The 19502-nt window shown below is 41.2% G+C and overlaps 1 protein-coding gene across 1 annotated transcript in view; it reads left to right on the forward strand.

Moving 5' to 3' along the window:
• The window catches only part of Smc1a (structural maintenance of chromosomes 1A), a 43266-nt gene extending 32843 nt beyond the window's left edge, over positions 1 to 10423 (forward strand). The window contains exons 20-25 of the mRNA XM_021153232.1: positions 7298 to 7454; positions 7879 to 8033; positions 8149 to 8300; positions 9409 to 9478; positions 9725 to 9835; positions 10174 to 10423. Of these exons, the coding sequence (XP_021008891.1) occupies positions 7298 to 7454; positions 7879 to 8033; positions 8149 to 8300; positions 9409 to 9478; positions 9725 to 9835; positions 10174 to 10257 (729 nt within the window). The 3' untranslated portion in view covers positions 10258 to 10423. The remainder of the gene's footprint in view (positions 1 to 7297; positions 7455 to 7878; positions 8034 to 8148; positions 8301 to 9408; positions 9479 to 9724; positions 9836 to 10173) is intronic.
• The last annotated feature ends 9079 nt before the right edge of the window (positions 10424 to 19502 follow it).

Here is a 19502-nt window from a genome sequence, read left to right on the forward strand (position 1 = left end):
GGCTGGCCTCGAACTCAGAAATCCACCTGCCCCTGCCTCCCTAGTGCTGGGATTAAAGGCGTGCGCCACCACGCCCGGCACATTTGAGACTCTTATTTTTACCAGAAATCTTATTTCCTAACAATTTTTTAAAATAAGGTTTATGTGTGTATATGATGTGTGTGTGTGTGAATACCATAGTATGAGTGTACAAGTCATATATGGAGCCAATTCTCTTCCAGTGTGTGAATCCTGAGGATCAAACTTGGGTTGTCAGTCTGAGCCAACTTGCTAACCCAATTTTACCATCTTTGCTTTCTCTCATCTCTCTTCTCTCCCTCTCCTTCTCTCTCTATTACATGTACACTTTCTTTTTCTTTCTTTTTTTTCCTGAGCCTTGTAAAAAACACAGAGAGTAAGGTAGTTCAACTCTAAAGCCAGGAGTGAGGGCACACACCTGTAGTTATAGCCCTTGGGATGCAGAAGCAGTATGTTTATATTGTATTTCACCATGAGGTTCATCCTATCATTATTAACTAATGATGCTGTTTAAGTGTCAATTGCCAGGCTCCTCATTGCTAAGCATACACTTTTGTTTTGTCATTAATTAGCAAGGAATTTTCAGAGTGGTTCCTTTGTCATCTTGTGAACATTTTGTTCCCCAATAATTTTTTTAACCTAACCTTTCTCATATGTCTGTTTAGTTTTGTTTTATAACCAAGCAGCATCATAAGGTTCTAAAATCAAAAGTATAAAAACAGGGTACATGAAGAGAGTTTTGGCTTCTATTTCTGTTTCCTTCTCTTCATCAGTAGGTCACTCTTTAATTAGTTTTTACATTGCCCTTTTGTTGCGGTTTTAAAATACAAATATGTCTACGTGCAATAACATTCATATTCTCCTTTTAGATAATAGTAAACTATTCTTACTTTTCATTTTCATTTGAAAGCCTATTCTACAGACTATTCCATAGCAATTTGTAGTGTTCTTCAAACAGAGCTTGCTTGCTTTCTCTCTCTCTCTCTCTCTCTCTCTCTCTCTCTCTGTTTCTTAAGTTCTTTATTGTTAAATATGTCTGTGACTTTTCAGTGTAGTTTTTTTTTTCCATTATGGCATTTCTCTAACAAAATTTGGGGTGTCTTTCTCCCCCACCCCCGTTCTCTCCCTCTCCTTCCTCCCTTGTGCCCTCCCACCCTCACTTTGATATCACATTACACCCCCACCCCTGCATGCACTTCTTTTCTTAATACCTTTTGTGGTCTCCTATCTAGTTTTACAGTCTATACTACTTTCCCAAACCCTTATTAACACATGTATAAACACTGAAAATGAGAGGAAACATGGAATCTTTGTCTGAGACTGGGCCACCTCAATATACTTTCCACTTCCATCCATTTTCCTGAAAATTTCCCCATTTCGTTTTTCATAACAGCTGAATAAAACTATTATTGATGCATTCAACATTTTCATTATCCATTCTTCTGCTTAAGGACGTCTAGTCTGGCTCCATTCCCCTGCAGTTGTGAATAGTGCAACAGTGAGCATGAGTGTGTCAGGATCTAGAGTCCTTTGAATGTATGCCCAAGAGTTTGGGTCATATGTTAGCTCTATATTTATGTTTTTGTTTATTTTGAGGGGGTGATGGTTTGAGATAGAGTCTCTATGTGTGGATTTATTGGAGCTCATTATGTAGACCAAGCTGGCCTCAAACTCATGGATATCTTCTCCCATCTGTCTCCCAAGTACTAGAATTAGAGGTGCACCTCACCACGCCCAGATAGCTTTAATTTTTTGAGGAGCCATACCGATTTCTTTAATGGCAGTAATTACTTTCCTAGTAAAAGTGAATAAAGTGCTTTTTCCTACAGCCTCACCAGCATTTGTTATTTGTTCTTGATCATAATCTATTATCTTTGTTTTTTAATTATGTGTGCATACACTGATGTGTGGAGGTCGGAAGACAACCTCCTAGAGTTAGTTCTCACCTTTACCTTGTAGGATCTGGACTTTGAACTCCAGTTTGGTGACAAGTGCCCCTATCCACTGAGCATCTGCTGGGCCTTTTGAAATATTTTCTGGCCATTGTGTTTCTTCTTTTGAGAATTAATCTGTTTATTGCATTAACTCTTTTATTGACTGGTAGTTTTGTGGCTCAGGTGTTTTACTTTTTGTAATTATATATTCTAGATCTCAATCCCCTGTCTGGGGCTTAACTGGCAAAGACATACACAACTCCCGTTCTGTATGTAGGCTTTTTCTTCTGCTGTTGGTTTCTCTGGCTGTGCAGAAGGTTTTTTAGTTTCATGTCCCATTTGTTGATTCTTAGGACTATATTCTGTTATTTCACTCCTGTATAGAAAGTTCTTGCTTATATCTGTAACTTCAAGCGTGTTCTTTATATCTTCCTGTAACATTTTCAGAGTTTGGGGTTTTAAAGTAAGTCTTTTCATATGATTTGAAATGATTTTTGTTTAGGATGAGAGATACATTTTTCGGCATGTATTTTTGATGCTTTTGTCAAAATTAGGTGACCATAGAAGTGAGTTTATTTCTGAGTCTTCTGTCTTGGCTCTTTTGGGCTACCTGTTTGTCTTGTGCCAACATGTAGTTTGTTTTTATTGCCCAGTGATATCCCTTTTTTCTTAATTCTTTGAAAAATGTATGTAGTATGTTTTTGTCATATTTACCCCTGTCCTCAGTCTTCTCAGGTCCCACCTTCTTTCCCTACCCACCAAACTTGGTGTCATCTTCTTCTTCCTCCTTTTTTATAACCCCAGCAAATAAAGTCAGTGCTGCCTAGATGTTCTTGGATTTGTGGCCCTTTACTACAGTATGATCAGCCTACTAGGAGCCACACCCTTAGAGAAAACTGACTCCCTCTCTCCCAGCAGCTATCAACTGCTCCTTAACTAGGGGTGAACTATGATTGTAAGTCATACATTCTAATACCTTCAGCAGTGTTCCTTCCACTAAGGACTGCTTAGGCTGTATGTTGTCTTTTGTGCTTTTATATTGATTTTTAGATTTTTTTCTAGTTCTGTGAAGAATGCCATTGGAATTTTGATGGGAATTGCATTGAATCTGTAGATTATTTTTAATAATAAAAGCCATTTTTGCACATAAATTCTGCTTGTCAGAGGCTTAGAAAGTCTCTCTGTTGTTTGGTGTCTTCTTTAAGTGCCTTAATCTTTTCATTGTCTAGGTCTTTACATCCTTATTCCGCAGTACTTTATTTTGGGGGCAGTTATTGTGCATGGAATGGTTTTCCTAATTTCTGTCTCAGAAAGCTTGTTGTTGGTATGTATATATGAGAGCTACTAATTTTTGAATGTTGATTTTGTATCTTGTAACATTACTAAAAGTGTTTATTGAATGTAAAAGTTTTCTAGTAGAATATAAGCAGTCAATTACAAGATCATATTTTCTGCAAATATTGAGTAATTTCACTTGTTTGATTTTTTTTTTTAAATCCTTTTTATAGCTTTCTCTTACCTTACTGTTCTAGCAAGACTTTCTGCACAATATTGGGTAAGAATGTTGAGAGCTGACTTCCATGTGTCACTGCAAAATTTAGAGGAAATAATTTTAGGTTTTCATTATTTATTATAATGTGGCCATATGTTTGTCATATATATTATTTATTGTTTTGAGGTATGTTTCATTTATTTATTTCTCCAGGACTTTGATCTTGAGGTCATGTTGAACTGTGGTCAATACCTTTTCTGTATCTGTATAGTATATAGAGATGGCTACATATTTCTGTCCTTAAGATTGTTTATATGGATGACTAGAAGGATGGTTCAGCAATGCTTACGTTCTTGCAGGAGGACAAAGTGTGGTTTCCAGCACCTGTGTTGGGTGGCTTACGAGTCTATAATTTCAGCTGCAGGGAGATCTGACACTTTTAGCTTTCCTGGGTTCCTGCATTTACATACACATGCATACAAGGCACACACAGTGGATGTGGTTCTTCTGTATAACTGCAAGCCAGTCAATTTTCTAGCATGGTCAAAAGCAAGTACTGCTCATGCTGAGGACCTGAGTTCTGATTCCTGGCACCCATTTCAGGCAGCTTATAACTATCTATAATACCAGCTTCGGGGGATCCGACATCTTTGTCCTCCACTTGGCACCAGCATTCATGTGTACAAACTCATACACAGGTACATACACATAATTTTTAAAACGGCAAAACAAAATCCAGCATGAAATTGGAGGGCACACCCAGGAGCCCTCACACCTAGCTGAAGAGCTAATAGGGGTGATAAATTCTGAGGACGTTTTCTTTAAGCATAAATTTGAAAGGTAGACCATTACTCAGACTCATTAGTGTATGAGAGTTGGGTGGATAGGAAGAAGTTGGGGGGGGAGGGGAAAGAGTATGAATAAAATATATTGTATGAAAGAATTTAAATGAATTTACAAAAGAGGTCAGGAAGTTGAGGGATGAAGGAATGGAAGTAGATCTAGGACACTAGTTCTCAACTTTCCTAATGCTACAACCCTTTAATACAGTTCCTCATGTTGTAGTGACCCCTGACTATAAAATTATTTTTGTTGCTATTTTGTAACTGTAATTTTGCTATTGCTATGAAATTATAAGTATGTGTGTTTTTCACTGGTCTTAAGTGACCCCATGAAAGTGTTGTTCAATCCCCAAAGAGGATGTGACCCACAGGTTCAGATCTAGGAGGAATTAGAAGGAGGGGTTGAATATGATCAAGATACATGGTATGCATGTATGAGATTCTCAAAGAATTAATAAAATATCTAAAAGTAAGTCAAAAACATTACTTTGGCAAATTACATTTATTGGTTTGCATATGTTTTAGTTATTCTTGGGTTTTAGTAAGTAAATGTTATCTTACAATTCCACACATGTACATAATGTATACTTATCACTCACACCCTCTCCCATCTCTACTGCCTCTGTTCTACCCACCCCACTTCAGTATGAATCTCTTTCTTATGTTTATGTCTACTTGTTTTGTGACTTAGTGTTTTTAACTGGGGTTATCCAAATGAACACAGATTTGGGGCTACCTGTTGGAGCTTTGTGGTCTCAGCCCTGGGTACATACTGGAGTAGGTGATTTCGCCTCTGTCAGAAATTCAGTAAGCAGTAAGTGGGATGACCCCATGAGCACCAAGCATCCTTTTCTTCCATCACTTATTGACAGGGACTGTCTTACGTGGCTCTGTGCAGATGATCTCATAGTTGTGAGTTCACGATTACATCTTTGGGATGAAACCCACTTGGTCATGATATGCAATCATGATGTGTTCTTGAATTCACTTAGTATTTTCCAGAAATTTTCTGTTTCTGTGTTCATTGGGAACACTAGGTCTATAGCTTCCTTTTGTCATCATGTCTTTAACTGATTTGGACATTAGGGTAATGCTGGCTTCAAAGAGTGGAATTGGTTATGTTCCTTTCCTTTTTACTTCATGGAGCAGTTTAACAAATATTGATATTAGATTTTCCTTTAAAGTTTGCCAGGCATGATGGTGTTTTAATTCCAGAATTTGGGAGGCAGAGGCAGGTGGATCTCTGTGAATTCAAGGACAGCCAGGGCTGTTAGAGATATCTTGTTTTGGGATGGATGGATAGATGAATGGATGGATGGGTGGGTGGATGAAGTTTGATAGAACCTCAGTGTTGAGTTCAACTGGTCCTGGGCTTGTCAATGTAGACTTTTAGTTATTGTGTTAATCTTGTTGTTCATTATGGATTGTGTGCATGTGTGGATAGATAGATAGAAGTTTGCTAGAACTCAGTGTTGAGTTCATCTGATCCTGGGCTTGTCTCTGTGGACTTTTAGTTATTGTGTTAGTCTCATTGTTCATTATGGATTGTGTGCATGTGTAGATAGGTAGGTAGAAAGAGGAGGGGGGAGGGAGAAAGAAAGAAGGAAAGAAGGAAAGAAAGAAAGAAAGAAAGAAAGAAAGAAAGAAAGAAAGAAAGAAAGAAAGAAGTTAAGTTAGTTTGATAGTACTCAGTGCTGAGTTCATCTGGTCCTGGGCTTTTCTCTCTGTGGACTTTATTTATTGTGTTAGTCTCATTCTTCGTTATGGATCATGTGCATTTAGAAATGAACCACTTCATTTAGATTTTATAGCATATTAGAGTGCTTGCAGTAGACCCAGGTTCAGTTGCTAACACCCATATGATGGCTCACAGCTATCTAATCTTTGGTTCTAAGACAGTTACTGCTGTCTTCTAGCCTCCAGGGATACCAAGGGTCTTCTCTGTTTCCAAAAGGGTTTTCTAAAATGTAAGTATATCTGTGTCCTTGCTCTTTAAATCACATTGGTCTCCGTTGAGATAAAAATTTATGTTTGTAAGGCCTTTTGTACTCTGTCCTTCGCTTGTCTATCTAGTTTCTTCTCTTTGTGCTTTCCCCAGCATATTTCTGTGAAATCATGAACATGATCATGTAGACACACACATTGTTAGTAGTTCCATATTGATTTTTTAAAAAGGTTTTTTGACTTCTAAAGTTGATTATTCCCGAATTGCTTCTCATTCAGTGACTAACTTATGAGGAACTTCCACCTCAGCTTTTGCCTGTGATGTTATTGGTCATGTATAAAACTACATCTCCTCTTTCCTCTTCTGCTGTTCATCCTGTAGGCTTTCGCTTGCACACACGCCCAGAAGCTTTCCCTCACCACAGTCTTGAGTCAGGTTCCCTTCTTGTGTGCTGATTCAACACTGCTTGTCACTGTCTTCACATTCATCTTGCATTATTCTGATTATTTACTTAGCTGTGTTTCTATGTTAGTGTCCTAAATTCTGTGAATACAGGAACTACTCTTGGTGGATATTCATTTAAGTTAAAAGTGGCAGTGAGGCTTAAGTTCAAACATGTATTTACAGTAGCTATAAGGCGCCCTAAACCAAAACTGAGTGGAATTTGCTCAAATACAATGATTTAAGAGAAAAGCTTGTATTGCCTTAGTTATCGTGGATCTGTAAGTGGAAGCCAGAGCAATTTGTGTAGGGCTTTAGGTTACTGTGGGGTGATGCTGGCTCATGGCTTGGGCTAAAAGCCAGAGAGGGCAACTATCAGCTGTTCCTCTGGAGACACATAGGTTGGCAGGATCTGAAGGAAGAACTATAGGTGACAAAGCCACATTCACCTACAATTTCCAGTGACAGTTGGAACAGTCAAATCAAGCTAGATTTTGTGAAAGATGCCAAGCTGGAGAAGAATTTGCCTTCTGCTTAGGAGCAGATCCCCAAGCACCATTCATCTCTCAGGTGGCCTGGACTCAGGCTCAGGTGCTCCTTACTATTGCTGGGTGTGGGGTTACAGGATGCACAGGCGGAGGAAGAAATCAAGCAAGAAATGAACACACTCCAGCAAAAGCTGAATGAGCAGCAGAGTGTGCTTCAGCGGATTGCTGCCCCTAACATGAAGGCCATGGAAAAGCTGGAAAGTGTCCGAGACAAGTTCCAGGAGACCTCAGATGGTAAGCCTGGCATTTCTTTCTGAGCCTCAGATGAGAACAGAAGACCGAAGGTATGATAAGGGTATACTGCTATATCATACCAGCTCCTGTTTTTACATAATTTTGTACTTAAAATTGTTAGATGCCCTAAACAGTGGGGGTTATCTACTTGCTTGCTACAGAGCAAACGATGGTGTCAAGAAAGCTGGTAGCTGGTAGAACCCATGGAGGAATCTATGTTTGTGTGCCTGCCTAGACTACATGGTAGCCAACTCACCGAATACTGATCCTTGTAAGGCCCTCTTCAGGCATTTCTCTCCCTTTGTAGGTTATCACTAGAAATTTTATTTACAGGCTTTACAGGTCATTCTTGGCAGGTGTGGTTGTCAACCCTGGCAGAACCCAGGGCACTGAGAGATTATCATCTGCTCTTTTTTTCTGGCAGAGTTTGAAGCAGCACGAAAGCGAGCAAAGAAGGCCAAGCAGGCATTTGAACAGATAAAGAAGGAGCGCTTCGACCGATTCAATGCTTGTTTTGAATCTGTGGCTACCAACATTGATGAGATCTATAAGGCTCTGTCCCGTAACAGCAGTGCCCAGGTAGACTGAAACCCCTTCTGCAACCAGCTCCTACCATTCTTAGTTGTTCTTCCCTCTTCCCATAACCATGCTCATTCATGCTTGCGGGTCCTCACCCTACTCTCTCTTCCCCTAGGCATTCTTGGGCCCTGAGAATCCTGAAGAGCCCTATTTGGATGGCATCAACTACAACTGTGTAGCTCCTGGCAAACGTTTCCGGCCTATGGACAATTTGTCAGGCGGGGAGAAGACAGTTGCAGCTCTGGCCTTGCTTTTTGCCATCCATAGGTAAGGCTTTGCCTCATAATGTGGAGAGACAGCTGAGGCAACCCGAGGCTCTGGGGCCCAGGGATATTCAGAGACCTGCATAGGTGAAGGTGTTTAGTTCTAGATACCCTTTTCCCTAGCTACTACAGCACATCACTATTGGCCTTGGGGTTTTCTCCATCTGCCCTCATCCACTCAGCCTATCCTCGTCCCTGCATGTATTTAGTTCCACTTCTAGGCTTTTCCTCACATGGTTGCTGGCTAGTAAGCTCTTTCTATACATATCAGCTTGACATACCTCTTCATTCTCCTTCCCTTCCTCTGGGAAACCCTCTTTGACCTCTGGCATACCTTGACAACCCCTGCCCCAGGCCAGTAGTGCTTAGATATGACTCCCTACAACTTAATGTTTGATTATAAAGCATTAATTCATGAGCATTTCGAGTGCTTCTCTGTACAGACCCTATTGGGAGCTTAGGGACAGATGAGTCAGACATGGTCTCTGGTCAAAGGAGCCCACAGACTAGAGGAAGCCAGACACATACCCAGACAGTAGTGTGGAGGGTGTGCATACATAAAAGTGTATGATGGGCAGGGAAAAAGCATGAGTAGTGATGGGGACGGGAGAGGTGGCTCAGTGGTTAAGAAGAGTGCTTGTTGCTTAGAAACATCCATAACTTTAGTTTCGGGGGTACAGTGCCCTCATCTGACTTCTGTAGGCATCAGACATGCACATGGTGCACATGTATACATTCAAGAAAAGTACTCATACACATAAAATATTTTTTAAAAGAAAAGTTTACCAAGAAACCAAGTAAGCATTCTATGCTGAACCTGCAGCATGTCTGAAGTCAAGGAGGCGTGTCATCATGCTGTATGATGGGACATAGTAGACCCTCAGATCACTTGCTTATTAAGAACAGTTCCTGTAAAAACAAAAACAAAAACACCCTATTTTTCATGGTCTTAGGGGTATAGTGGTACCCAGAGCCACATGCAAATGAGGGAATTCAGAGACCTGGGTTATTTAGGCTCTGAATGTATTTGGCCTATTCCGACTGTGGGGCTGGCCTACTCTTCTTGCTGTCCTCATTTCTCAATATTAGCTCACTTATTTATTACCTCCCAGCTACAAGCCAGCCCCCTTCTTCGTCCTGGATGAGATTGACGCTGCCTTGGATAACACCAACATTGGCAAGGTAGGTTAAAGAAAGGTGAAGCCTGGGAGGGAAGACCCCAAGTTGGGACTGGGTTTCAAGGAGTCATTCCTGATTGTGCCCTAGCTATTACTGCTGCCTATTCTATGTACCAGGAGGATTGGGTCACCCTCCTTTGATAATCAGTAGCCTTTTCCTAGTCTCTCTTACTCCCTACTCCCACCTGCTTACTTAGACTAGAAAATGGAAGTGTTGAGTCTTGAGCCAAGATAAATACTCCTCCCACAGGTGGCAAATTACATCAAGGAACAGTCAACTTGCAACTTCCAAGCCATTGTTATCTCTCTCAAGGAGGAATTCTACACCAAGGCTGAGAGCCTCATTGGAGTCTATCCTGAGGTACAATGGGCTGGGCTACAGTGGAGGGGCAAAGGGTAAAGGGGTGTAGAGGATCAGGTTCTGAGCAGTCATCTGGGCTTGGTGGAGCCTGCCCTGAATGTTTAGCCAGCCCATCCTGGAAGAGACAGCCAGACAGTGAAGACAGGAAAAAAGTGCAAAGAAAGAAGGCACATGGGATTGAATGCTTTCTCTCATCCAGAAAGAACCATTGTCTGGCCTTTGAGCAGATATGTAGGGAAGTCGTTTTTCAGCCCCTAGTCCTAGGCTGTATACCTTTCTTAATTCTCCCCTGACCGTTTTTTTTTTTCTTTCTCTCTCTCTCTCTCTCTCTCCTTCAGCAAGGGGACTGTGTGATCAGCAAAGTCCTGACTTTCGACCTCACCAAGTACCCAGATGCCAACCCCAACCCCAATGAACAATAGCAGGAACTCTTATCTTCTTGTCTGGATCCCTCATCTGCCCTTGTGTCCATCTTCTCTCCTGGATCTCATCACCCCATATCATGGATCGCCTGACACCATGCCCCCTTATGCTTGTGTGCATGTTAGTTTGTTTGCAAAATAAATATTGGAGATTGGTTTTAAAGGAGCCTAATCTAAATTTGATTCCAAGGGAATACAGAATAGCTGTACATCAGATAAGCAAAAGTACTCATAGGAGTGGCAGTCACTAAACTGCCCTCATTTCCTCTGTCATGTACTCATTCATCTGTGTGTTCATCAGACACATAATGGACACCTTTTATTTGTCTGGCTCTATGTGGAAATGCTGGGTTTAGTCAGGGACCATGTCTTTCTGGTAAGGAAATGGGCTCGGTTTGTAAATTACCCTGATTAGCCAGATGTCACAAATACCTTGATAAGAGGATTATCATTTTCATGCTTTGTGGGAAAACTCACATTTGAGCCAGACCTTGAAAAATTGGTAAGATTAGTCAGGGACTAAGAGTAGAGGGTGCTCTGGGGAGAGACAGTTATGGATCTGCTTTTACTTAACGCTTAATGGTTTGTTGCTGAACAAACCATTTGACCTTTCTTTGTCTTGATTCCCTCATTTATAAGATGGAGCTAACATTTGCCTTCCTCATAGGATCTAATGATATCATGCTCTCATTAAAACCTTATCTATGTATGGAGCACCACTCGATGCTAGCCCTTTTAAATACAAGTCTTGTTCCTGGGTCTGGAAGGGCTTCTGACCCTTGCAAGGGATAGAAGGATTGGCCACCTCTGGGAGGTGCTGGATGTTTTGGTTACTGGGAAAGAGCCGGGACACAGATAGGGTTTATCTAATAAATAGAGCCTGAGGAATCCTCTAGCTTCAATTGTGTATGATAACTATGTGCTTGGGCCCCAATCTGGGTTGTCAGGAACTAAGCCTAGGCCACTTGTCAGTCTAGCATATTAAGGTGTGGTTGAGAATTAAGCTCATTAGCTATAGCCTGGTGTGATGGCTTTAACCTCTGCTTTTGTTTGGTTTTAGAAATTAAGTCAGACTGGACATTGTGCCACACACCTTTATTTTCAGATTTCTGCTTGTATTATTTTTATTTGTATTGTGGTGCATGTATAATATATGTATGCATCAGATCCCCTGGAGCTGGAGTTACAGACAGTTAATGAGCTACCCAACATGGGTGCTGGAAACAGAACTCTAGTACTCCGGAAGTAAGTGCTCTTAACCCGTGACCCATCTCCCCAGCCCCAAAGACACATATCTTACATTCCAGCCCTTGGGAATCTGAGGCAAGAGGGTAACGTTTCATCAGGACTGGCTGCTCAGTGGTATATTTTACATAAATCTTGTCTCTATTGAAAAGGGTACTTTGAATTGTACCAATTTGCTTTCTTTGCCTATTGATGTTTTTGAGAGTTGTATAGTATAGATCAGTGTCTCTAAAATGCTGTGCAGATTGCCATCCTGTGATGGCCACATCTGATTTACCCATTTCTCTACTATTGTGACTTCAGTTTTTGCTATTACAAAATACTGCATAGGAGCATTGCTGTACCATATCATAGTTTTTCAGTATGTATCTTTGTGTGGATTCCCAGAAAGGGAATTATGGCAACATAGGCTATCTCTATATTTGTTTCTAGTAGACATTTCTAGTCTGCCCTCCAGCACTGTTCACTCAATATTTTTCTTGAAGTGATCTGAGGTCTAACTATCTACATATTTCATCTCAAGTAGCAATACCTATAAAATCACAGGTTTAATGTGATAGTTGTGTTTTTTAATACATGTTAAAAGGCATGACTGAGCAAGTTTATGTTCACCCAAAGACACATACCACCCTTGGCTGGTGCCATCATTTGGCAAATGCTGCCAGAGTTTGAGGATTAGACTCAGTTCTAATCCTAGCTATAGAAACTTGGACAAGTTCCTTAGGAGCCTCAGTTTCTTCATTTTTTAAAAGATGATAAAGTGCCTACTTGCAGCCCTAAGGAGGAAGATAATGTGGAATGTATTTGAAGCAGTTTGACTGACATATCTATTATTATGACCACTTTAAAATATTTTTTGATTTTTAGTTTATGTCTATGAGTGTTTTTTGCCTACATGTATGTCTGTGTTCTGTGTGTATGCCCAGAGAGCATCCGATCCTTTGGAACTGGAGTTACAGACCGGATGATTGTAAGCCACTCCACGGATGCTGAGACCAGAACCCAGCTGCTTTGTAAGAGGTGCAAGTGCTCTCACTGGGCCATTCTTTCTACACATCCCACATTTGTTTTGTTTTCTGAGACAGGGTCTCTTTGCGTAGCCCTGGCTATTGTGGAACTCACTAGACCAGGCTGGCCTCAAGATCCATCTGCCTCTGCCTCTGCCTCTGCCTCTGCCTCTGGAGTGCTGGGATGAAAAGCATGTGCCAGCACTGCTGGTCCTATCCCAGATTCTTAAAGATAGTCTCTGTGCTTTAGAGATGAGAAAATTGTCCCGGAAAACACTTGAGTTTGAACCCAGGTTTGTTTTTCTTTAATCCACTCCAGTGCTTTTCCATTACAGAGGTGATTAACAGCCTTGGCTATATACATAAGAATCACTTGTGAAGTCCACCCCCCCCCCCTTAAAGATAAAAGCAATATATACACAGGTAAAAATTAAAATAGTACAGAAGGGCTTATAATGAAAATCAGCAGTTACCTCCCACACCCCCACATTTCAAAGGATGTGGAGCTTTTCAAAAATAAATTGCTCTGGTCCCACCTCTGGAAATGTGATTCAGTAGGTGTGGGTAATAACCCAGATAACTAACCCTCTATGTTATGGGGTAGAAAGGATTACATGACATGCCTTAGACCATGCCCTGGCACAGTGGAACACAAGTACTTCAAAGAAGCTTCAAAGTCAGGCTCAGGAGGTGAGATTCAAATGGATGAGTGACAGAGCCTACACTTCCACTTAGCTCTCCCTGCTTCTTGCTCACTGCTTTCTGATAGACACCATGGTGTGTTTCTAAGCAAGCTGAGTCCAAGGAGAATCCCCATTTCTTAGGCGGAGCTAGGTTGGCCCGATTAACAATCTAAGGAGGTGAGTACTTTTCACACTAGTGTCTTCCTTTAATTGGACACTTCATTCTGGAAATCTTAGTTATGCACAGCTAGAATATAGAGATGAGTCAAATATTTATCCTGCCTTTGAGTAGTTAAGTCATTGTATTTGGAAGCCAATTCATAAGCATCCCAGGTAGTCAGCTTTGTCAAAAGCATAGAAAGGATCTTAACAGATTCAAGGAAGACATTTTCCCGTCCTGGGGGAGGCAGAAGGTGATGCTGAACTGAGACTTGGATAGGAATTCACTTGTTCCAGTAAAAGGAGACTCCAGGTGGTGGCAATAGTGTGTATGAAGATCTGAAGGCCAGAGACAGCATTTTACACTGAAGCATAAGGGTTGCAGAGGGGAAGCAACAAGAAATGCTTGAAGTAATCAGCAACCAAATGATTTTTTAGAAAAAAAATTGATACTAATTTTTATCTTGTGTGTATAAGTGTTTTACCTGCCTATACACATGTACATACCTGGTGCCCACAGAAGTCAGAAGAGGACGTTGGATTCCCTAGGACTGGAGTTATAAGCCACGGTGTAGATGCTGGAGATCAAACCTAGGTCCTCTAGAAGAGCAGACAGTGCTCTTAACTGCTTTGCCATCTCCTCAGCCCATCAAACAGAGTTTTAAATGTCTGGGTAGAGTTTTGAGCTTAGGGGACATTGTAGTTTGCATATTTGCTGTACCCAAGAAACATCTATGGGTTCCAACTTCCAAACCTTCCATTTCCACATGTGGGCTAAGCCCTCAGCCTCAAGTGCTTACTTGAAAAATTACTAGTTCCTGCGGACTTGGGGATCACAGCTTGAAGACTGGGGTGGGAGGGGGCGACTATGAAACCAGCTTTAAGCAGAGAATACTCCAGACTCAAAGAGCCACGACAGCCTGGGGGGCAGGGGGGGGCGATGAATCGGGTTGTTCATGTTCTGTACACCTGTGGCTGCAGTTTCCCGTTCAGCCAGCTAATAAGGCTTCTTACTCTGTCTCAAGCAAATACACCAAACCACAAGGGCAAGCCAGCTAGAGATAGCTTATTTACTATCGTAGTCCCTGCACAAAGCACAGTGTCTGATACAAAAGTCACCTGGTAAGCTTTCAAGCCGAGGAATGTATGGATGAGTACATTTGTGAAGAGGATGGAGATGAAGACTAGGAACTGTGAAAAGACCAGACTGTCTACTATAGACAAAGACAGTCAAAATGGATTGAATATGATAAGATGAACTACAAAGATGAACCCAAGGGCTCTGTAGCTAAGAGCACTGGCTGCCCTTCCAGAGGTTGAGGGCTTGATTCCCAGTACCCACATAGTCCCTAAAATCGTCTGTAATTCTGGTTTCATGGGATCCAAGGCCCTTTTCTGGCCTCTGGGAGCACCATGCAAGCATGTGTTGCATAGACACATGCAGGCAAAACACCTATATATATATCAAATTAAGTTTTAAAAAAGATGTACTTTGATGACTTGAGTATTGGATGTGGTTGGTGACTAAGGATAACAACGACTAGTCATATTCCTATCCTACACCAGTTGTCCTTTTCTTCATCTATCTCTCAATCAGAATCCTCTTCTAGCCTCCTCAGCACCTGGAACTCACCCCTCAAGTTAAGCACTCTGTGTACTGTATAGTTCCCCTGTACACACACCGCCCCCCAGTCACTGATTCATCCAGCCAGTTCGATAAATTTTGTCTGAGCACTTCCTGTGTGCATTGAGACTCTTCTAAGCTGGGGCTCCAACTCCCTCTTTCCAGCCTTACAATATTTTTGAGGGTTTTTTTCCCCAGATAAAATGTATCCTCTATTCAGTAACATATAAAGAGATGCCCAGTAGGTCAAATCTATAAAGGAACTCAGAGACTCTTCATTTCCTAAGGTCCTTGGAGTGAAATTAACTTCCCAGTGGTCTTACTGCTAGGAAGTATTGGAGCCATAAATGGAACTCTGGGTTCTAATCAGGACAGGTAGAAATGGAGCTTTAAAAGTTGATGGATAAATAGGAAAAGCAAAAATGCTTGCCAGTTATACTACCTCCTTTTGAAAATTATCAAAAAATCTTGCCTTGCCCCTTCCAAGGGGTTTCTCTAATGTAAGTTGTTACACTCTACCACATGACTTCACAGGCCTGACCACAGATGACTAGATTGCATAGCATCTAGACCAAGGAAGCAGATTTCTGGGCTGGTTAGGGTCCTCTTGGGTGGACTGGGGTAGGGATTCCATCTTATGCCAGTGGCATATCTAATGGCAAATATATAAAATAGGTATTTCAGAGAAGTTGAACCTATGGTAGCCAAAATAAGAGAGCAATAAGAATTCAGTGAGCCCAGATATTACCTGGCAACAGCAAAACTGTAGAAATCATAAATAATTGGACTGGAAAGATGTCTCAACACTTAAGAGCACTTGCTGCCTCTTTCAAGGACCCAGATTTGGGTCTCAGTATCCATGTAACAGTCTGTATTTTCAGTTCCAAAGGATCTGATGCCCTCTTCTGGCCTCTGTGGACGCCAGGAACATATGTGGTGCACATATTTACATGCAGGCACTTATACATAACATAAAAGATCTTTTCAAAATCCTTAAGTTGTGAGATATTTGTACCATGAGTTCATAGGGCTGGCCACAAAGTAGCAGAAGCCATCAAGCAGCAAGGCACTGAGAACCAAATGGATACCAAAGCCATAAAGCAATAGTAGCCATGATGTAGCAGGAGCCATAAGACAAACTGATTATGTAAAATTCATGAAGCAGCAGAAGGCTTGAATACATATGCAAGCTCCACAAGACAGCAGAAGTAATGAGCCGGCAAGAAGAGCCACTAGGTAGCTTGAGCCATGCAGTACAAGGTAATGGGAGGGGCATTGCTAGGAGAAGCAGTGGGGGTCACCAGACCAGTGAAAGCTCCAAGAGAACCCATGGCTAAAAGCAGCAGAAGCTGAAAGTCCTAGAAGCAGGAGGCAGCAAAAGCCATGGGCTAGAGACAAGGGAAATGAAAGAAGTTAGTCAGGAACAGTAGGAGGAGTATAAATACAGCCAGAAAGTAGTTGAGTCACCATTTTGGGAGGCACTAGAGAAAGGAGCAACAGATGCCTGCAGCTGAGGGGGTGACAGATAAGGCAGGCTCTAGAGCTGCTTCGGATCATAAGCCATTTTCAAGTTTGCTTGTGAAGTCCTTCCTGTTTCATCTCCCTGTGGGTGCTTAAATGCCCATCACTGATCCGAGTGTGTCTGTGTTTCATTTAGAAGAGGTTAACACATGCACAAATTAGACGTGTGAAGAGTGGGGAATTCTTCCTGGTGAATTTGATGCAAGACACACAGAGGTGAGAATTCATTCTTTCCCTCATGCCTTCATTCTCTCATGTACTTATCAGTCATTTACTTGTTGATTTCTTTTTCTAAATTGCCTGATGCATTTTTTACTTGTTAGTCTATGCATCTAGATGAGCGTTTACTTGGTTTTCCTTTCCTGCATCCACTCACACTAGTTTCCAATTCATCTGCTCTACAAGCATATCAGACCCTCACCTAGAGTGAGTTCTCCACCCTCCAGAAATCACGTTTGAAGTAGTGACTCAGAGAAGTGGACTAAATGTAGCAGATGATATAACAGAAGTCTAGATGGAGCAAACTGAGCATATAGAAAGCACTGGGTGGTTCTCCCTGGAATATGGTGGGTTGGAGGAATTGCTCAGTAACATCTTTATAGAAGAGGGTGTACTTCAACTGAGTCTTGAAAGAGGAGTTGCTGTTTGCTATTGGGGAAGGGACAAAAGAACATTATGAGGCGTTGCATAAGCAAAGAATGTGAAAGTATGCAAGTTTCAGAGAGGAGTAGTTAGCATTGGTCCATGCAGTGGTAAAACTGATGGATGCCATGTAATCAGCCTTAGCTTTGATCTTAAGAACAATGGGAAGCTGAAACAGGAAAATGACAGACTGGGACATTAGGAATCTCACCACCACAGCTAGTGTGTTAAAGAAGACTGGGCTGTATAATGTTATGTAAGTAAGTGTACTTGAGTGTCATATTCATGAATAAAGACTCGTGTGAGAAAGTTGTTCTGCTTAGAGGCCAAAATTCTTTTTTTCCCCCAGAAGGTAGAACTCAGTTGAGTTTAAGAATAGAGAGGATTCTAGCTGTTGGCGATGAGAAAGGGCTTTGTGAGCTCAAGAGTAAAGTAAGAAGATACCAGTAAAAATGGCACTTTTGAGCTAACAAATTGTATAAACCAAATTTCACTCTAGCAGAGTCTGTTTTTAAGACAGAGAGACTACAATGCTTTCCAAACTATTACATGAAGAAGTCCAGAGGGACAAGGAATCTGGTAGGAAGGGTGTAGCTGACCTTTCTATTTTATGTGTTCTTTCCCCCATTCTTTATGCCCTCAGTTTCACCCCCTATCACTGTATAGAAGAAAAAGAAGGATGAGGGGGAGAGAGAGAGAGATCTCTGAGTACAGTTTCTCTTGTTTTGTCTTTGAGCATAACTACTAATAAACTGCAGCCAACCCCAATGAATGACCAGCAACCACTGATTCAGCCAATAGGAGGTTTTATCATTTATATACCCTCTGAAACATTTCCAGAATTCCAAACGTCACACAATCACCGTAAATGTCTGCTGCTAGCCAAACCACAACTCTGCTAGAACACGAGGCAAATCATAGGCAGCTGCTGTGGACAATTCAAAGCACTTTCATATACCACCCCTGGGATTAAAACAAAACCATATACTATTTCTGTGTTTTCTTTTTGTTTTTGAGACAGGGTTTCTCTGTGTAGCTCTGGCTGTCCTGGAACTCACTCTGTAGACCAGGCTGGCCTCGAACTCAGAAATCCGCCTGCCTCTGCTTCCTAAGTGCTGGGGTTAAAGGTGTGTGCCACCACCGCCTGGCCCTATTTCTGTGTTTTTTAAAGTAACCAAAATTCCAGAATTCTCACTATAGAAGGTGTGTTTATGGGCAGGAGTATCCTTTATGCTCTTAAAATGTTTGTTTTCTTTTTAAAATCAAATGTTCATTTAAAATGAAGTACTGCACCTGGTAGTGGTGCTGTCGCACACCTTTAATCCCAGCACTCTGGAAGCAGAGGCAGGCAGATCTCTAGGAGTTCAAGGCCAGCCTGGTCTACAGAGAGAGTTCCAGGATGGCCAGAGCTACACAGAGAAACCCTGTCTCAAAAACAAAACAAAACAATAACAACAAAACAAAAACAACAAAAACCCAACTCCATACAGAAGGTCTATGGAAAGAAACAGTTCACTGCCCTGCCAACTCTCACTTTTGGTAGCTAATTTCAGGGATTTGTTGTTCTTGGTTTGTTTTTTGTTTTTTTTTTCTGATTGCTAATGCTATACCTAAGAAATATACTATGAGGAAAAATTTAAAGCAATACTTTTTTATTTATGTGTATGTGTGTGTGTCTCTATGTGTACAAACATGTGTGTGCAGGTACTCATGGAGGCCAGAAGGAGACACTGGATCCCCTGCAGCTACAGTTGCAGGTAACTGGAAGCCTCCTGATAAAGGTGCTGGAAATTGAACTCAGGTGGGCAAGAGTAGCAAGCACTCTTAACCACTGAGCCATCTCTTCAGAACCTTGTGTGGACATTTTTAAACACAATCAATTTCAGACAATACACATTGGTGGTTTTTGACCATCAGTATTCTTTGATTATTCACATCTAGTTAAACTCTTATTTTTATTTCTAATATAATTTTATTTCACTGTTGGATAACATTCTGACGTGAAGTAACAATTTGTTTCTCTATGAACTGGAGAGAGTATTTTCCTCCTTGTTATTTGTATGTTTGTTGTTTGATGGTTTTAAGACAGGGTCTCTTATAAGCTAGGCTGACTTTGACCTTACTATGTAGCTGAAACTGACTTCAAACCCCTATTCCTCTTGCCTCCATCTCTCAAGTGCTGGGATTGCAAACATGTGTCATCATACCTGAATTGGGACAATATTTCTTGATCAAGGCTTTGTTAACAAAAAAAATTTTTTCCTTCAGCACTCCCACTGACCTTCCAAATTCTGGAATTTATCTATTTATCTATTTTGATGCCTAAACTTTTAAGAATTATTCATGGGGAAACATACCACACAG

This window comes from Mus caroli, chromosome X (genome assembly GCF_900094665.2).
Source record: "Mus caroli chromosome X, CAROLI_EIJ_v1.1, whole genome shotgun sequence".
Taxonomy (NCBI): Eukaryota; Metazoa; Chordata; class Mammalia; order Rodentia; family Muridae; genus Mus; species Mus caroli.